This window comes from Neolamprologus brichardi, chromosome 13 (genome assembly GCF_056152115.1).
Source record: "Neolamprologus brichardi isolate AB-2024 chromosome 13, ASM5615211v1, whole genome shotgun sequence".
NCBI lineage: Eukaryota > Metazoa > Chordata > Actinopteri > Cichliformes > Cichlidae > Neolamprologus > Neolamprologus brichardi.
Genome location: NC_142116.1, coordinates 17,277,334 through 17,297,695, shown reverse-complemented (window position 1 = coordinate 17,297,695; position 20,362 = coordinate 17,277,334). Strand labels below are relative to the sequence as shown.

General features: G+C 39.2%; 2 protein-coding genes across 4 annotated transcripts; both read left to right on the top strand.

Annotated features, from left to right (window-relative positions):
• Positions 1-775: 775 nt before the first annotated feature.
• LOC102796897 (inhibitor of nuclear factor kappa-B kinase subunit alpha-like) lies at positions 776-9,666 on the top strand. Its single transcript, XM_006800705.2, has 22 exons — positions 776-1,069; positions 1,505-1,665; positions 1,756-1,850; positions 1,960-2,077; positions 2,162-2,231; positions 2,305-2,393; positions 2,494-2,583; positions 2,686-2,810; positions 4,368-4,475; positions 4,562-4,697; positions 4,833-5,033; positions 5,425-5,527; positions 5,931-6,054; positions 6,643-6,794; positions 6,896-6,957; positions 7,051-7,160; positions 7,927-7,976; positions 8,232-8,340; positions 8,461-8,608; positions 8,733-8,782; positions 9,009-9,108; positions 9,250-9,666. The coding sequence occupies exons 2-22, from the start codon at positions 1,561-1,563 to the stop codon at positions 9,307-9,309; spliced, it is 2,205 nt and encodes a 734-aa protein (XP_006800768.1). The 5' UTR covers positions 776-1,069; positions 1,505-1,560; the 3' UTR covers positions 9,310-9,666.
• A 1,588-nt stretch (positions 9,667-11,254) lies between these two features.
• erlin1 (ER lipid raft associated 1) lies at positions 11,255-19,471 on the top strand. Of its 3 annotated transcripts, none has more exons than XM_006800703.2 (12): positions 11,255-11,333; positions 12,250-12,378; positions 12,584-12,665; positions 15,320-15,366; positions 15,453-15,514; positions 15,624-15,749; positions 15,840-15,913; positions 16,820-16,878; positions 17,049-17,140; positions 17,281-17,370; positions 17,477-17,556; positions 18,693-19,471. In XM_006800703.2, the coding sequence occupies exons 2-12, from the start codon at positions 12,266-12,268 to the stop codon at positions 18,882-18,884; spliced, it is 1,017 nt and encodes a 338-aa protein (XP_006800766.1). In that variant the 5' UTR covers positions 11,255-11,333; positions 12,250-12,265; the 3' UTR covers positions 18,885-19,471. The 3 variants fall into 3 exon arrangements, with proteins under 3 accessions (XP_006800766.1, XP_035767973.1, XP_006800767.1); XM_035912080.2 differs by lacking the exon at positions 11,255-11,333 and adding an exon at positions 11,340-11,590; XM_006800704.3 differs by lacking the exon at positions 11,255-11,333 and adding an exon at positions 11,340-11,594.
• The last annotated feature ends 891 nt before the right edge of the window (positions 19,472-20,362 follow it).

The window sequence follows — 20,362 nt, the reverse complement described above, 5'->3', positions numbered from 1 at the left end:
ATTTATTTATTTATTACATCATCTGCTCTAGGTGTTTATGCTATTTCTCATTTTTTGTATAATCACCTAATTAAATGGGAGCTAAATATGTGTTTATGTGACAGGCCGTTAGTAACAAAGTGCCTGAAGAGAGAATCTAAAATTGCTTGGTAGGTTGTGGTAAAGTTGCCTTTTACGTTTAGCCACAACACTGATTCATCACTTACGTTAGTGTTTTTATGCTTGAATGATTCATAAGTCAGTGTTAATTCCACTGAAAACTGTCAGGCACAGGAAGTAGACTGAAAATGAGTCAAAAGTAGTCAATCTCCAGAGAAAAACTTTAAAAGACCCTCAAAAACTCTAAGAACTACTACTCATGATCACTTTAAAAATTAAAATAACCTCTGTCTCCTTGGAAGTAAAATATTAGGCAGTTAGGGGTGGCCGAGAGGGGTGTGCACAGTGCTGTATATAAATTCCCATTGTCTTTCAGATTGTGCAGTGTACCGGTTGACTGTAGCTGTAGACATTGCACCACCTAGTGAGGAAATGAAGACATTACTATTTTTTAAAAGAAAAACATTTATTCTTGGTAAGAAATTGGTACAGCTTATGTTGTGAAGCAAACAACCCAGATCCTCATATATATATATATTCATATATAATTTTGTGAAATTAAAAGAAAAACGTGACCCATTATTCACTGAGTTGCTTGGAAATCCCCCATCAAGTGGACAGACCTAAATCCCCATGTGTTCTGGGCCTGCCTGCTACGCATGCGCAGAAACTACGCCTGCCTGTCAGAGAGAGTGTACTTTCACTTTACATCGAAGTCGAGCTGTTTTTCAGTCGTTGTTGCCTGCCGGCCAAAACTACAGAAAAAAACTACCACGCAAACTTCATCGTTGAAGCCCTGTTTGATGGTCCAGTAGGGTAAAAGTGAATTTTCGCGGGCTGAGTCGGTGTATTTTAAACACTACATAGGAAAACGACCCGTAAACAACACTTAAAGCTAACTGAAGCAACAATGCTCTGACACACACAAAGTAAGCTAAGTCTCCTCTGCCGACTCTGAGCTTCTGCACAGGTAAGTTGATTACATTTGTGAAGCGGGTTATGCTTTTAATTTAAAAGAATGTACAACTAGTCAAGTTATCTCTGAGTTATCAGACTGGCACTAAATCGTTATAACCGTCCCACAACAACAAATGACCAAAACAGATAGCTAGCTACAGTATTATAAAGCCTTAGTTACTGTAATTACAGCAGGAATAAAACATAAAAAAATAAACCAACAACTACATAAGAAGCGATTAGCTTCAAGTGTAGAAGATTATATAACTTGGTATATGATAACCATGTTAAATGGATTTACTCACCTCTGTTATTCACATAAGAATGAATAGAATAAGAATGCACTATTGCATAAACGCATACTGTACAGAGCACCATACTGCTAACATTACCTGCCATGCCAGATAAGATGTAAATAATAATCTAAAAACTTTTTTTTTTCTGATAGCTGAAGGCCCTTACAAACTACCTCTGGTGCCTGGTGATTGCAGCAGATCTGACAGTATGGAGCGGGCTGCACTCAAACAGAGCCAGCCTTGTGGCTCTTGGGAGATGAAGGAAAGACTTGGGACAGGAGGCTTTGGGCACGTCTACCTATACCAGCACCTTGTAAGTTCTGTCATCCATCTGTACATCTCTGAAAACATGAACCGGGTGTGCCTTTGATTTGTTTTTACTCCCTGTCTGTGTTCGCAACAGGAGTCAGGAGAGAAGATTGCTGTGAAACTTTGCAGACTGGAGCTGAACTCTAAGAACAAAGACCGTTGGACGAGAGAGATTCAGATCATGAAGAAGTGAGCAGTAATTGTCTGTTTGAACAGACAGGGTGTTATTTGAACCTATTTCACTGTACATTGTGTTGTTTTCTACTGTGACAGCACGTTTGGTGCTCTTTATGTGCAGGCTGAATCATGTGAACGTTGTTCAGGCCAGAGATGTTCCAGCAGAGTTGAGCTCCATTGCGATAAATGATCTACCACTGCTAGCCATGGAGTATTGCTCAAAAGGAGACCTACGCAAGGTACCACATGGATATTTAATAAAAACCCTAAACACTTTTTTATCTTTTAAAGTATCCAAGTAACCAATATAATTCTTTATTCAGGTGCTGAATAAACCAGAAAATTGTTGTGGCCTAAAGGAGAGTGAAGTCCTTGCACTGCTCAGTGACATTGGTAATATTTTAATCAGTTTTACATTATTTAAAAAAGTCATACATATTGATGCATAATCTGTACAATTTTACAGGTTCTGGTATTCAATATCTCCATGAAAATAAGGTCATTCACAGAGACCTAAAGCCAGAGAACATAGTTTTGCAAGAGATTGATGGGAAGGTAAACTAGCTTTTCTTTTGTACATGCACGCACAAGTTTTGAATACACATAATATGACTTTCTATTCCTTGCTTTCATTATGGAAATATGTTTCCTCCAGCACGTGCATAAAATCATTGATCTTGGTTATGCAAAAGACTTAGATCAGGGCAGTCTCTGTACATCCTTTGTTGGAACTCTCCAATATCTGGTAAGTGTTGTTTCACAAATATATTCCTTTGCTGTCAATGTGTTTTTAATATATGTTAAACATCAGACCCTGTTATTATTAACTTGTCTGTCTGTATGCCAGGCCCCAGAGCTGTTTGAGAACAAGCCTTACACTGTAACGGTGGACTACTGGAGCTTTGGAACAGTAATTTTTGAATGCACTTGTGGCTTTCGCCCCTTTCTTCACCACATGCAGCCTGTACAATGGTGAGTCAACATAGCAACAACGCATGAATACTCAGGAATCTGGGCGTTAGTGAACTTCCAAATTAGTAAGGCCATTAAAGCCTCTATAATGTGAGAGTTTATTATTCCTCTCCTTATTTTTGTCATATAAATACTGTTACAATGGTAGATTTTCAGAGTGAACACGGTCAACGTTTCAAATAAAGAGACCAAATGACGTATAAGGTAACATCTGAGTCAAAACCTCAAGGTACTCTTGCCTCTGTATGATGTCAGAAAGAGGGAATATCCATAATATGTTCATCCTGGGCACATAACTCTGGCTCTGAACACTGAATTCCCACCCACCCAATGTTCACATATGTTTTTTTGCAATCAGAAGAAAATTGGCCTAAAGGGAGACAAGTTAAAACAATTTGTTTTGGATAGCGGATGAACTGAAGGGCTGCACCAGTGTAAGAGATACGCTATATGGACCGGGCCATCTACTCCTAAAACCTACAGGAGCTGCTCCACCATAGAAACCTGTGCCACGAAGCTCCTGGGGCACAGTTTTTGTGTTGATTTTATCATTAACTGCAGGTTTACAACTCTGCAGTTAATGATTCAGCAGAGTGCTGGCAATTATCCGCCCCAGCACTTGGTGACCACACTCTATAACTTTACATGGTTTGTCACTGTGTGGCTGAGTTGGTGCTGTTCCCAAACACTTCCGCTTTACAGTAATGCCACTTATAGTTGATCATGGAAAATCTTGAAAGAAATTTCACAAACTCACTTGTTGTAATGGTGGATGACAACAGCTATAACAGAGCCACACTCAAAATTCAGCAAGCTGATTAGAGAAATCCAGTCTTTCACAAATGTTCGTAAAGGCAGATTGCAAGGCTAGATACTTGATTTTCTTTACACTGATGGCAATGAGACTGAAAGAATCTGAATTCAAAGATTAAGAGATGTGACCCAATATAATATAATGAATATTTTGAACTTTGAATCATGCAAAACTACCCCAGTAGAATCTAGGAATAAAAATATGGGGCTAGAAATCGAAACATCACTGGTAAACGTTCTGATTTTGACACCTCTACGCAGCTGTTGTGTGCTACGTAAATACAAATAAAGCCTCTTAGTAAGGTGTTGTGCCATCACTTGCTGACACAGCAGTTAAAATGTGCAATGTTTACTCAAGTCTCTGTGACTCCACTGGAGGAGTGGTGCACCACTCATTCAGAAGATATTCACTCATTTTGTGTTTTAGTTATGGTGGTGTATACTGCTGTCTACCATGTATCACTAAAATGTCCCTTAAAATTGGGTCAAAAATGCCAGAACATATGATTCATATCATTTGTATCATCCTCAAGGATGAATTATCTGCCTTTATTGTGTTTCTACTGGGGCTTTATGACACAAATTTAGGGCTCCCTATCTGGATTTTTGCATTAATTACTGTTATTTATCCTCTTCATAGATACATATAACACCTGTGTAATGTGAAGACCTATTAATAAAAGTAGAAGTAATGTAAAGAGAGAGCATGGGCTTTGTTTTTAACATGTTTTTCTGCTTTGGTAGGACAAGCAAAGTCAAGAACAAAGGTCCCAAAGACATCATGGCAGTAGAAGACATGAATGGAGAAGTCAGATTTTCTACACATCTTCCATATCCCAACAATCTCAGCAGGTAGACTTAAAAAGACACTTTTTGTACCCAACAGTTGAGCTTCTTTCATTATAAGTAGCATCTGACCTCTCTGAGTTTGTTTCAAGGCCGCTGCTGGAACCAGTCGAGTCTCTTCTCCAAATGTTGTTATTGTGGGACCCTGCGATGCGTGGTGGCGGCCTGGATCCTGGCGCAAACAAGCCGTACTTCTACACAGCTCTGCAGAATATTCTCAACATGAAGGTTAATATTTCGAACCTTGCTAGACTCACTTAAACAAGGTTATATGGAATGCTTTTGTGGTTTTATACATGTGACCGGACTGAGAAAGGGTAGCAAGCAAAAGAAGCCTGTCATTCTGCATATTTATTTCTTCAGATCATTCATGTGTTGGATATGACCTCAGCCCAGCTGCATTCAGTGGTTTTGGGTGCTGAGGATAGTTTACACTCCCTGCAGCTTAGCCTGCAGACGCAGACTCAGAGTCACATCCCCCCGCTGAGTCAGGAGCTGCTGTTGGAGACGGGAATCTCCCTTGACCCTCGAAGACCGCTCGCGCACTGTCTGCCAGATGGACTGGTATGTGTCACATAAAAACAAATATGAAATGTGAAACAGGTGCAGACCTGTGACCTACTTTTTTTTCCATCTTAAACATTTTGGTTGTTTTGAAATATTGGGGTTTTTCCAGAGTTAAACTGCTTTGTTGTTGTCATGTTTTAACAGTGTGGTAAATGTAACTGGAATCGACTGTTTCCAGCTAAATCCAGCAAAGGGCGAAGTAAAAATTAAGCAAGTCAGATTAGTCAGTTATTACTGACAGTGCTGAATGTATAGGAATGGCTTGTTTCCAGTCTCTGGAATAATCCAGCAGGAGAGTGTTTGTTATTACCGATGATTATTAGTTAAACATTAAACATTGCTTAAACACATGATTATACCCAGAACAATATTCATTCTCTGCTTTCAGCGTGGCTGGGACACCTTTATAGTCTACCTGTTTGATAAGAGCCTAACCAAGTACTCTGGACCGCTGACTGCCAGACCTTTGCCAGACAGTGTCAACTTTATTGGTGAGCTATAAAACTGTATATTGAGCTTGTAAACATTACTCAGCAGATCTCTGGAGATCGTCCTTTAGACTTGGAAGATAGTGACTAAGAAAATTGTGAATGGTTACATGAAGCCATTTATTTAACTTTTAAAAGTCTCAGATCCATGAATATCCCTCAGCTGTCTTAAACATCTAGTTAAATTAGTATATCTTTATGAGGTTCTTAACTGATGGAGATCTTACATAACGTTTACATAAAAGTTAATTACAGGAAGTGAACAAACCAAGGTGGCAGTGTGCATAATTATAATGAGATTTGGGTCTTTGTGAATGCTTTTTAGAAGCATGGAGGAAAATTGTTTCAATGTGGTGTCTAAATCAATGTGGTATTAACTAACTTTGTGTTCTCTCTATGGTCTCAGTGAGGGAGACTAAGACACAGTTGCCACTGTCTGCTCTTAGAAAGGTGTGGGGTGAAGCGGTCAGCTACATCTGTGGACTGAAAGAGGATTACAATCGCCTATACCAAGGGCAGAGGGCTGCTATGTGAGTGCATAAAACACCACGCATAAAAAATGCACTACTTCAAGAAATTACCTGAACATTTGATTATCAGTAAATAAGTCAAATCAGTAAAACACAAAGTGGGTTACATCAGTTTGTCCAGTTGGGAAGCACACTGGACAATCTGTGAATCCATTTCACCTGCTTTGGTGCAAATAAAAGTGACAACAGGAGCACTAAAAAGACAGAAAAATGATAATCCCAAAAAAGTTTAGTAGGTGGTGGCCAAAGACCATTGCTTTCTCCTTATCCCTCCTTTCTCTAGCTTTGCATTTTGCAAGTGTACTTGTCATTGATGTTAGCATCAGCAAACCAAGAGATATCACGAGATATTGAGAATAAAAAGCGCTGGGGAGGGCCTTAGAAGAACCTGAGCTCATCTCAAGAGAACAGGGCACCACTTTTATTTACACCAAAGCAGGTGAAATGGATTTACAATGCTTTATGTTTTATTCCTTAAGTTTAACTGACTTTGTGTAATACTGTGATGAAGGAGTGATCCCTTAATTGTCTTTTGGAGCAGTGTGCATTCAGGTACTCAAACATTTTAACATGTATGTGTCTACGTAGGCTGAGTTTGCTACGCTTCAACACCAACTTAACGCGCTACAAGAACATGCTGTTCTCCCAGTCGCAGCAGCTCCAAGCCAAACTGTCTTTCTTTAAGACGAGCATCCAGCATGACCTTGAGCAGTACACCAAGCAGAGCAAGGCTGGAATCTGTGAGTGGATGCTACTGTCCTGTTACAACACTGTTAACTCATTACTGAAGTCTTAACTTGACTATATCTTATTGTTGTGCTGTTGTTGTTGTTATCTGAAGCTTCGGAAAAAATGCTGAAGAAATGGCATGAAAATGAAGAGAAAGCTGATGAATTTACAAAGGTGAGGCAGTTTTAAATTCAGTAATTCTTCACAAACTTTCTTTAAAGTTTAAAGACAGCTAAGAGTGTTTTGGTTTGGTTTTTTTTCCTGCAGGTTGCAGATGTGGGGTATCTGGATGAAGAGATAGTGGCTCTACATTCGGAGATTGTGGAGCTCCAAAGGAGTCCTTTTGCTAGGAGACAAGGGGATGTGATGGAGCAGCTGTGAGTATTTCTGTGATACAAACTTATACTATAGCCCTCTCTTGTAACACCATAGTAAAAGTCCAATGTAAGAACTGGATTATATTTTAAGGGAGGCTTATGTAGTGTATATTTACTTTATTGCTTATGCTACTCTTTAGAAATCCCTATTTAGACTGGTTTGTATGGAAGTCATTGGTAAAACATTGTGTTGGTGTCTTTTATGCTTAAGCAGACAATAAAAAAGGGAAAAATAAAAATGGAAAATGGTCTTAATAGTCCACATTAGCTTCACGTAAACATCAGAATACTTTTTGGAAGGATTTTATCGTACATGATTATTTGGAAGGGCAGCACGGTGGCACGGTGGTTAGCACTGTTGCCGCACAGCAATTCCACCATCAGGCTGGGATCTTTCTGTGTGGAGTTTGCATGTTCTCCCCGTGTCTGCGTGGGTTCCCTCCGGGTACTCCGGCTTCCTCCCACCATCCAAAGACATGCAGCTTGTGGGGATAGGTTAATTGGATAATCCAAATTGCCACTAGGTGTGAATGTGCGAGTGAATGTGAGTGTGAATGGTTGTCTGTCCTTGTGTGTTAGCCCTGCGACAGACTGGCGACCTGTCCAGGGTGTACCCCGCCTCTGCCCTATGACAGCTGGGATTGGCTCCAACACCTGAAAATGATAAGCGGAAGCGAATGGATGGATGATTATTTGGAGAGAAATGTTAGCATATCCTTTAAAAATAACTGCCGTAATCATGTGTTTATTCTGTCTACTTGTTTAGTGAGCAAAAGGCTATTGAACTCTACAAGCAACTTAAGGCTAAATGCAAAAGTAAGTACAAGTCATTCCAAAAATAAAATAGCAGAAATAGGCACATGCTTTTTGCCAATTAGAGTGCAGGTAATTCTGATAAAGCTTCTAATAAACAAGTTACAAACTGTGCAAAAGGTCTAGTTGATCAAATGTATCATTTTGGTCCCAAAAGATTTTTCAAATTTTTTTTAGATTAAAAAACAGAAGGTATGGTAGTTGTGTAGTATATCCAAATATTTTATGTACATGATTGTGTAAGTGTGTCTTCTGCAGCCTCTGACCCTCCACATGGCTACAGTGACAGTTCAGACATGGTAAAGACCATTCTTCAGACAGTTCAGAACCAGGACAGAGTGCTGAAAGACATGTACACCCACCTGAGGCAAGTTTAAATTTAACACACACACACAAACATGTCTAATTCAGCCCACCTAAGGCACAATTTTACAGTTCCCTGTGGGCCACGTGTGATTTTTTTCCCCATCTTTCTCTTTCTCTGTAGCACAATTCTGGTGTGTAAGCAGCGCATCATGGATTTGTTCCCTAAACTGGAGAAGGCGTTAAAAAACATAACAACTGCAGAAACAGTAGTGATGCAGATGCAAGTGTCGAGACAGAGAGAGTTCTGGTACCTTCTCAAGATTGCCTGTGTAAGCATTTAATAGTTGGCACAGCAGAAAATATTCTTGGGGATGAGCAGTGTTTAGGGAACATAAAGGTTTGAATATAGTCAAATGAGACTGTTGCTAATACAGGGTGTGATTGTGTTTTCAGGCCCAGAGCAGTTCTCCATCTCCGTCACTTACACAGCCTTCCACTGACAGGTGAGATCAGTTTAATATCTGAAAAATACTACTGAAGTTAACAGCTACAATAATCTGTCACACTGTTTTGAGATTATCTCCCAAATGTAAGGATTTTATCTGTAGTTTAGAAGATGAATTTTTGCACAAAACTGCCACTAGAGGTCACTCTTTGGTCTTTAAAATTTCAGTTTGTAGGGGAAAAAAAGACTCCCAACCCTCCTTATAGTCTGTGTTTTTCTTTCAGTGAAACAGTTCATCATTTACTTGATGAAAATCAACGTTATCTGAGTCAGCTAACGTCTTTGCTGCAAGACGCCACCCAAGAGATGGAGCACAGTATTATGGTATGGCAGAGATGTGTTTTTATGTTCTGCTCATGTATATCAGCAAATTACCAAGTTGTTTTTTTTTAGAGCACTAATTAACAGCTAAATATTGGAGACTGGCACAAAAGTACTGAGCGAATATGTTGCTTCTCCCTGCAGGATCAGGATTGGAGCTGGACTCAGTATGGAGCAATGAAAGTGAAGCCTCAGACGCTCTAGAAACTCACCAGATATCACACACTTTAAAAAGTGCTCTATCAGAGTCACACTATGTGAAAGCTTTGTTATTCCGCACAGTGTCCTTTACATTTATGTAATGCTGTTGACTAGAATGTATGAAACAGCACAATGTGGTAAGCTACAGACATTTTAATTTGAAGTATATTTTTGAATGTTAAAAAATATTTCCAGCTGTAGATACAAGATATTTATTTTACTGGCAATACTGACTAAAGGTTAAAACTGCTGCTGTGCATGATTGAATGTGAATAAATTTCTAGAAACGTATAGTACATGTACAAGGTTTTGAATTTGTTCAAACAGTTTCTTTCTTACAGTATGTTTAGTTTCTATCTGCACGGGTGAAACTTTTTTACATTCACGCAGTGGAGCACACACAAAATGCAGGTTTAAAATTCTCCTGGGATTTGCTGAACTCCAAACTGCAAGAATGCAGAAAAGACTAATGTAAAATATGATGCAAAACCAGACAATAGTCTACAATACTGTATTTGTACTGACAGTAAAGGGAAATAGGAACAAAACCTGTGATATGCCAAATTACACAATAATTGGACCTTGCAATAATTTGAAGAAAACAGTAAATATCAGATGATTGCCTGTGAGTTAGCGCTTTGGCAATAGTGGGAAGGAAAAACTCCCTTTTAACATGAAAAAGCTTGGCTGTGTGTCGCAACCAGTTTGGGGTGAGGGGACAAACGTAGGACAAAGGCATGCAGTGAGAAACAGAGATGAATTATAACTAATACTCAAAAGGAAAGTGGCGTATAAACACGCAGGAAGAGAAAAGGCGCGTGTGAAGAAGAAACACTGTGCATCATGAGAGCCCCTAGCAGCCTAGGTCTATTGCAGTGTAACTAAGGGAGGATTCACCTGATCCAGACCTAACTATATGCTTTATCAAAAAGGAAAGTTTTAAGCCTAAGTGTAAAAGTAGAGAGGGTATCTGTCTCCTGAATCCAAACTAGGTGGTGGTTCCACAGAAGAAGGGCCTGAAAGCTGAAGACTCTGTCACCAATTCTACTTTTAAAGACTCTGGTAACCACAAGCAAGCCCGCAGTCTAAGCGCAAAGAACTCTAATGGGGTGATAGAGTACTATAAGGCCATTAAGATAAGATAGGGACTGATTATTCACGACCTTGGTGAGAAAGACTTTAAGTTTATCCTGCTTTTAACAGTGGGCCATTGAAGATAAGCCAATATAGAATAAAAATGCTCTCTCTAGTCCTTGATCATCTGAAGGCTTTTCAGTGAATTTTTCACACATCCTGATAATAACGAACTACATTAGTACAATGTACCTTAGTGTACAAAGAGGACTCTCCATGTACATGAACAAACTGGGTTCTATTACACAACTGCAGCGCAGTACCTTTAATACCCACAGGGTGCGCTAAAGGTTTTATGGAGTGATAAATGGAAATTTCAAGTTTTTGGTTAAAATTGTTGTCAATATATAGAGAAAGGCACAACAGTGAGTGCTCACAGCCATCTGTAAAAGACCACATGGTTTAGGGGACAACCCCACAATCTTTAACATTATGGAAGCAGTGTGGGATTATCTTGACAGAGAGCAAATGCAGAACAAAAGCCAGCCAGTATCAAAAGATGAAATTTGAATATGTTTTTATAGTATTCATACAAAAAAAATAAAGTGAAAAGAACTTCCTTAGTCCACTGGTTTTTCTGGACATCTGTCAAAGACTGGCGATTGTTTTATAATATTGGTTTTGTAAAACATTGATATCCATACTGATATCTTCTTGCGAAGCCATTTGGGTCTCATATATCTGTATAAATAAAAGGGTTTTATCAAGATTTTAAATAAAATAAATCGTTTGACAAATTCCACCCATTTACAATGTCACTTCTTTTATTTCCAACTGTCCTGAAGGCAGCATAATGCAGCGAGTCAGAGCAAGATTGAAACCTGTGGGAGGCGGGGAAATGGGGGTGGGACGTTGAATGCTAAGATCAGAAGGGGACACGGTTTGCTACAGCGGTAATTTTACATATTATAAGCCTGTGGTTTACAGTACCTACTGAAACATTATTTGGTCGTAGTGCAAGACGATTTAAAAGCTTTGCTTCACGCTAGTAGCCTAGCAAGCTTACATTAGCATTAAGCTACACTGAAACAGTGCTTCACTTCCGATCCCACCCAGTGAGAGCTAGCCAGCCAGCCAGCTAGCCAGCTAGCTAGCTAGCTAGCCCAACCCAGCCAGCTAGGGTAAACGTTACAACGTTACCAACCGAGTGGTGGGTAAGCCTGTGTTTTCTTTTTCAGAATGTATTTGTTTTAATGTTATAGCTACATCAAAGGACCTGTAGCTTTGAACCACATATGTTGCTTCATAAGTTGAATGAGGAGTCACTTGCTTGTTACCCTTCTCAAGTCTTTCTGTCAGCTAATCGTGCCTGTCACCGTTAGATGTTTAAACTAAATACACGTGAAGTGTACTTTAACTAAGCGAAGTCGTTAATTGTCACTAATAGTGTTGCTATATGATATGCATCGATTGCTGTTAAGGCAGCTATCATAGGCATAAAGGTTTCCATGTTTGACCTGGGTGCACCTGTGTTAATAGCTGACCGTCTCACAGGTGAATGTAAAAGGCGTATTTATGAGAGTGTGTGTAACGAATGTGTAATGATTTACTTAAACTCTTACTTTCATTACAAAATGGGTGAAAAACGGGGTGCACGGAGCAGAAAAGCTAAGCCATATAGTGTGTTGACCATAAACTTACTGGATGTAAAGAGGCAGGTTTTATGGCACAGCTCATGCATTACTGATGGTTCACCTACTGCGTGTATTGCTGTTTATAGTTACAGTTTCCACCTGATCACAGACGTGACAGTGCCCTGAGGGCTTAGTGTTGTATAAATATTTCAGTATTTTCCTTTTCTGTCTGCAGGTCAGTGCTAGCAAGGATGACGATGCCGCATGTAGGGGCAGTATTTGCAGCAATAACAGGAGTGATGGCCATCATGTTGCACTCCTCTATTCACAAGATAGAAGAAGGACACCTCGCTGTGTACTATAGGTACATTAGGCTTGACTCATCACACCTGTTTCTAATGAAAATGACACCTGTACTAAGAATGTGGGAGTGCTATTTGTAAGCAACCTGTTGCAAATGATGGTTATAAAGTTATATGTCCTCTTCCTTTTTTTCCACCCTCATTAAATATAATCAAAAGAAAATCAGATGTTGTGAACTCTGGCCAAATAATTTGTATTTGTTTCAGAGGTGGGGCATTGCTGACTAGTCCCAATGGTCCTGGATATCACATTATGCTGCCTTTCATTACCACCTACAGAGCAGTGCAGGTAAGCCTCTCTTTCCTGGCTTGAAACATGGCCTTTGAGCAAAGGCATATGTAATGTAAGATTCAAACAGGAGGTGCCTGCGCTTTAAAACTAGAGTGGGATCTTCTATAAATAAGTCAGCTACAGCATGCAAACAGTTGTTATTCAACCGTGGCTGCAGGGGCTCTGTTTTACACCAAGTAAATGGAGCATTTACATGCCAATACATATACAGTTGTGGGCAGAAGTTTGCATACGCTTATCATTGGCATGAAAGTCATGGCAATTTTAGGTTTTTCATTGATTTCTTTGAGGTGTTATTTTTCCGGGGTAGAATGATTGTGCAGCCTACATCTTTAATGCCTTTAAGAAACAAGAATTGGTTGCACAGGTTTGAATTTATTTAGGATTTTCTCAAATGCACACTGTGTCAAAATTAAACGTAGAGGTGCAAATATATACATACAAACCCTCTAATACTTATTTAAATGTCTCTTTACAAGTTCAGGCACAATTCTGTCTGGGTATTTGGCCACCGTTAATGGCAGAATTGGTAGAGTTAATTTAAATTGGTTGTTTTCTTGGTACAGACCAGGCTTTTAAGCATCATAGTTCACAAATTTTAATTTGTGCTTTGGGAGGGCAATTCCAGAAACTTGATGGTAGCCTGGTTTATCCATTTGAAAATCAGTCTTGATATATTTTTGGGATCATTGTCCTGCTGGTACACCCAACTATGTCCAAGTTTTAACTGTCTAGCTGTTAATTTTAAGTGAAGTTGAAGATTTTGGAAATGGTCCTCATGCGCTGTTATTTCATCCACTTTGTGCAATGTACCAGTACCTCTGGCAGCAAAACAGCCTCAGACCATGCTACAGCCAACACCATGCTTAACAGCTGTTATAGTGTTCTTAGGTTTGAAAGCCTTACTCCTCCAAGCATAAGTCTTGTCATTGTGGAAAAATAGCTCAATCTTTCTGTCATCTGACATAAAACCTTTCTCCAGAAGGCATTTGGCTCGTCATTGTTGGCAGCTGCAAACTTAAGCTGGTTGGTTGGTTTTGAAACATAGGTTCTTCGTCTAGGGTGATATAAAACTCCCTTTACTGTGGACAGAGATGTTGATGTTCCAATAGATCATGGCAGGCTTGAGCTTTAGTGGTTCCTGGCTTGTTCCTGAACATTCTAACAAACATCCTCTCATTTGAGGGTGATAGTTTGGGTCTTGTTCCAGACCTTGGCAAAGGTCCGGACTTGACAACATATCCAGGTAACTTGAAGAATTATGGCTGTTTTGGAAAACTACTGTTCCAGTTTACGAACGTTTACAATCAGAATTGTAAAAGAGTATCATAGTAATTAGGGCTGCTCGATTATGGCAAAAATGATAATCACGATTATTTTCACTGAAATTGAGATCTCGATTATTTGACGATATTTATTTAACAATAACAATGTATTGAATAATGACTTTAAAGATTGTCAAAAAATAATATAAAATAGTGTGCAAATACTGATAACAGTGCAAATGTTTGCAATATAAAAAATAAATGAAAAATGTAAACATCTATGTTTAGTGAACTTTGCAGTGTTGCTCTGTGGTGCAGCTATGACACCGTAGCAAAGTTTACACACTATGTCTACTTGATCTACGTCTGACTCCGCGAACCCATAATATTTCCACACCACTGAACGTTTTTTTACCTCTCTTTTCAACCAACAGCAGTCACTCTCCTCTCCAAATAACTTCTGCTTAGCTTTCCGAGCTTCCCTCGGGTCCTCTTAATTGTTGTGACACTTGTTCGAAATGCAGAGAGGTGCGCTCGATTTGCCACACGGAGCAGCGCGAGAGTAAAGCACGAGGGAGTAATATAGTAGAATATGCTTGACATATTCTACGCATTCAGCTTGTATTAACTTGAAACAACCATGCACTTCTTTATGTAATCTTATATAGCTCCTAAATTATATAATGTAGTATAAAGTAGCATTGCACTCAATTTCAAATCTTAATAATACACTCACAGGCCACTTTAATAGGTACCTTGCTAGTACCAGATTGGACCCAATTTTGCCTTCAGATCTGCTTCTCTGAAGCAAGTGCTGGAAACATTCCTCAGAGATTTTGTTTCATGATGGCATCAGACATTTGCTGCACATTTGTTGGCTACCCATCAATTATATAAATCTCTCACTCAACCACATTCCAAATGTGCTCCTTTGGACTGATAACTGGTGTCTGTGGAGGCGACTTGAGTACAGTGAACTGATTGTTATGTTTAAGAAACCAGTTTGAGATGATTTGACCTTTATGACATGTTGTGTTATTCTGCTGTAAGCAGCCATCAGAAGATCATACAGAGATGAAATTTAAGGCTGTGGCATTTGAATGATGAAGAACTCCTGCAAATCAGAAAAGATAGGGGGTGCTTGGAGTCGTATGGCCATAAGCATGAAATAGGCAGGATGGATCCATGATTTCAATTTTTGTGATTCTGTGCAAATTGTAGTCCTTTATTCCCAATTTTGATGCTTAGTTTGAACTTCAGCTATGTTTAATAGCAGTTGAACCTGTTGTACCCTGGATTTTATATGCTCAGTTTTAACAAAAAGGAAAACACACAGATCATTTATACTGATAACTATGTCACAATATTTTCAATGTTTTCTTTCAGACTACACTCCAAACAGATGAGATCAAGAATGTGCCTTGTGGAACAAGGTGTGATTGAACTTCCTTATTCAGCTGTTAATAAATTCATTCCCACATTAATATATATTTACCTGAAATGTTTTTTTTCTTCACAGTGGAGGTGTGATGATCTATTTTGACAGGATAGAAGTTGTGAACATGCTCGTCCCCTCAGCAGGTGCAGCTTGTTTTTGTGAATTTCTTTCACTGCAAAACTTCCTTATTTTGTTGACTTATTAACCCTGTTGGCATCAAAGTAATTGTTGCTTTTGTTCTGCTATATTCAGTGGTGGACATTGTGAGGAACTACACCGCTGATTACGACAAAACTCTAATTTTCAACAAAATTCACCATGAACTCAACCAGTTCTGCAGCGTGCACACGCTACAGGAGGTTTACATTGAGTTGTTTGGTTAGTACATTTATGTTGCATTTTACTACAATCCTGAAATTCCTGAAATTAGATCATACATTAGAACTTTTTCTTTTATTTTGTTTGCAGACATCATAGATGAGAATCTGAAGACGGCATTACAGAAAGATCTGAATGTTATGGCACCTGGACTTACAATACAGGTACCTAAACAGACACATAACCTGCATGTTTTCAGTGACATTTTAGGGATGATAAAATCAGCTAGTTGGTTTTGTGCTGTGACGCATCCAGAACTGAGATTCCACCTTCCCTCATTCCCTTGCTCTGTCCCTTTTACAAAGACTTTAAGGTAACACTCAGTACTTAGAAGTGTATATTATACATAGTTTAACATTTCCAGCTGAAATAGAGAATGTTTAGTGGGAAAAAGGTGAGATTGCACATGGAGCTGGTAAATAACACACAGTTTCATACCAGCTAGATTTGGGCACTAGCAGCAAATGTACAGAGAGTAGAGATTAACAATCAGTCATTTGTACTGCCTACTAGTACACTAATAGTTTTGTTTTTGTTTGTTTTTTCCTCTTCCTCGTTGGCAGTTGATCACCAAATAGCCCAAACCTATCGCACGTTTTCTTCCGCACTAACCTGTGTTAATACAGTTAAAAATGCTCCCTTTGAGGTGAGGTAAAACAGAAGTCAGATTAAACTGTTATTTACTGCATTACCTATTAGCTTCTTGCAGGAACTATGAATTCATTTTAAGCCGCGGGGTAAACCAGGTTACTGTCTGTTAGTGTTTGTTTAATGACCCCTGCTCATGGGCCAGGACCATTAGTGCACAGCTAGAAACGGATGTTAGTGTGTCACCCAAACAAACAACCCCCTTCCCCCAAACCCACACACACAATAAATAAATAAAAATGAAAATATAAAAAAAATAAATGACATTTGCTCACCAGTTTGAGGGGAGGAGTCAAAGTCTGAATAGATACTAGTAGGCCAATCTATCTGTTTCATGTGTCTTTTTATTTTTGTGAGCAATTTTCCCTCACTGTTTCCCTCTTCTTCTTTTTTTTTTTTTTTTTTTACTATTTCCGATAAAGGCAGTTCGTGTTACCAAACCAAAGATCCCTGAGTCTATCAGGAGGAACTTTGAACTTATGTGAGTTTGTACAATTGAAGTTACCAGCATAGACTTTGTACGTGGTTTAGTTTCTGTGATTTCCTCACTCAATTCATGCAAGACCACATGGAAAGCAAAATATTAGCAAGAACCTCATTTGTGTCTATCCTTGTGTGTCTGTGTCTGTCTGTGTGTTTGTGTATGTGCAGGGAAGCAGAAAAGACTCGTTTGCTAATAACAGCTCAGACTCAGAAGGTGGTGGAAAAGGAAGCTGAGACTGAAAGGAAGAAAGCCATTATTGGTAAATGCGCTGTTTTACTGTAAAGCAAGCAGTTAGTTTTTATTTGCATGACCATCGGTGCAATTTTAGCAGTTTGCCTCTCAAAGTTATTCATGCGTAACCCCACTGCCAACCTCAGCCTTCTCTTTTCTGTCACACAGAGGCTCAGAAAGTGGCTCAGGTGGCAGAGATCCAGTTCCAGCAGAAGGTGATGGAGAAGGAGACAGAGAAGAAGATCTCTGAAATAGAGGGTCTGCCTAAAACCCTTTGGTTCCGTTCTGTGACATGAATCTGTGTGTTCCTGAGTTGTGGTGTGCTGGTTTATTTGTCTCATTCAACAGTGTTTCTTTGTTTCAGATGCTGCCTTCCTGGCCAGAGAGAAAGCTAAGGCTGATGCAGAATTTTACACTGCTGCCAAGTTTGCTGAAGCAAACAGGGTAAAAAGACCCAAACAGTTTAAACACTTTGTTGTTAACATCAAATTCTGTCATCACAGATCGTATAGTTTTAAAACAGTAACACTCTGCTGAGAGGTGTTTTTGCAGTGGCTATAGTAATAAAAAAATCCCTAATGTAAAAGAGAATAAGACTTGATTTAGACTTCTTTGTAGAGCCCATGATGTAACCTATGTAGGTGGCTGACGTTGTTGACGCATTTATGCTTGTGCTGGTCCAATATGTGTTAATTACCTTGTGGTTGTGTGCTGATGCGGTGTCAGCTGATAGAAACAGTTGAAATGTTGGGGCTTTTTCCCTACCTGGTCCCTGCTCTTTGTAATGGTCTGTTTTGTTTTTGTTTGTTTGTTTTTTTAGCGGCAAACATATTTGTCCCTGAAGTTTTTCTACTTCTCTGTACATACATTCACATCAGTTCTGATCATTACAACAGTCTGCATCCAGAAATTTGTTGACATTTGTGAGTTCTTATATTGATGCTATGATTATCATTCCTTATTTTGAGATGATGATCCATATTTTCTCAATGATAAATTTAAAAACTGTGGTGGAACAAGTAGCCAGAAACTCACAGGAGGACTCTATTGTACTGAACAGACCATTTACAATAGTTGCGGGCTGTGTCGACTGAGTGTGTAGCTAAACTCCCAGGGAAGTGCACGTTAGATTACAGCATAGGTTATGGCGTAGATTTCCAGCAGTTGTAGTAACATAGTTTTAGTTTGTGTTTATTTGTAGGTTTTTACGGCAAACGCATGGATCCACACAAACCTGCTGTAATGATATTAATAACCTCACTTCACCCGACCTAAACAGAATCAACTTTAAATAGATGCAGACTTTCGACAAACTCTACCAAACTGGCTAATTGCAGAAAGATGTCACAAACCATTAATTACCGTCCTCCTGACAAGAGTCAGGTCTTGAAGCAGCTCCACTTGATCAGAGTTAATTTAATTGCTCATCACTGAAGTTGGTCCAGCTGCAATGTTGCATTTATTTTTAGCCATGTAGCTGTATATAGTCACATTAAGATAAAGTGTTATCATAAACAGCAATGTGATCCAGCACTAATTGAATCCTCACACTCTGCTGTCTCTCTTCTAAATCTTTACAGCTGAAGTTGACACCTGAATACCTGGAGCTGATGAAGTACCAGGCCATAGCAGCTAACAGTAAGATCTACTTTGGCCAGGACATCCCGAACATGTTTGTAGAGGGGGGCAACGGTCCACCTAAGTCTCCGCGCTCCCCTTCATTACCGAATGCTGAATCAGACTTCTTTAAAGTGAAGCCTGATGGGCAGTGAGTCCACAGCTCTGCCTCTGCACAGGACAGGAGAGCTTGATGAGGAATTGTCTTGTCACTGGGGCGTAGAGCGCTGAACTGAAGATGGTGATGATGATGGGTGGGGTAGCTTTTCAGCTAGTTTGGTGAACTGCACGCTTCAGTCTTAAATCTAAATGGCAAAAAAAGAGTGGGAGAGGGTTTAAGATGGAAGAAAAGTGAAAGTGAGATGGGAGAATGTGACAGATGAAAAGGATTTTTTTTGTTTTGTTTTGGGGGGTTTTCAGCCTTCCACATTTTTAAAAAGACGAGCTTTAGAAATGAGATTGATGCCATAGTTAAAAATCAAGCATAAACATGCTAATGCCTGAGAAGGTGACAGCAACTAGTCGCCCTAATTTACATGTGCTTGCAATCAGTGCGGTGTTTAACTTTTGCTTTTGGGGCTGCATTCATTTTTCTTTTTTCTGTTGTTATCTTTTTTTGTTATTGTTTTTTTGGATGCAAGGTCAATGATTTGTGATGAGCTATTGATTTTTGAGAATTATGTGGCTTGGCTGCACTGGAATCTGACAGGTGACACTAATTAAAAGCTGGGTGGACAATGTATGTGCGTGTGATGGGGGTCAAGTCATCTATGTGTCAACCTCACTTACTAAGGTGGCTGTTCTTTTAGGAGTATAAGGGCCCGTTTAAGCTGCTGGTGGACGAACTTGAACACTTGATGGGTTATATACAGAAGTGAGTGTGTTATAAATGTCCAGTTGAGTGAAATTATACAGATATTAGCTGTGGAGGGGTATCAGATTGGTAATGTAGTTTATTATTTAGTGTAGTATTCTATTATTAGTTGTTTTTTTTGGACCTCCTGTGACACAGACTCTGAAGCAAATGAGAGGGGGGAAAATGGAAGAAAGATCTGGCGCTGCTTAAAGATTTAGTCTAATACAAATTGAGGATGATTAACAGCTGATTGTTGTAACAGCGAGCACTGCAGGAAGTAGGGATTATCATTAAAGAAGTCAGCGCATGTTTCTTTCTTCCGATTGGTTTCCAGAGCCGTGCATGTTGAAATTTTGAGTTTGGGATGGTTCAGATAGAGCCTGCAACCAACTCTGTTGTTATGCAGCGTCTTCATAAGTGGTTAAATGTAAACTCTCAGGACATGTATTAAATATTAATAAGACAGCTGTTTAATGTTCACTCTCCAAACAACAAATAATTCTGATTTTCACCATGAAGAAAGCTGCGGTTTGAGAGGAAAATGGAAAAGCACCACCTTTTCAGCTAGGTGTCTGTCTGGAACAATGCCAATTTAAGAGCATGCAGGGCGACTGAAATAGAAATAATATTTAAAACAAAATCGATATTTCATTGTCAATGTTTACATTTTTTATGGTGATTCATAACTAAGCGGACTACAGGATCTTCTGTCATTTCTCACCGAGATAATTGAAGTACCACAGAGCTTCCTATGACGACAGAAACTCGGAGAGGATT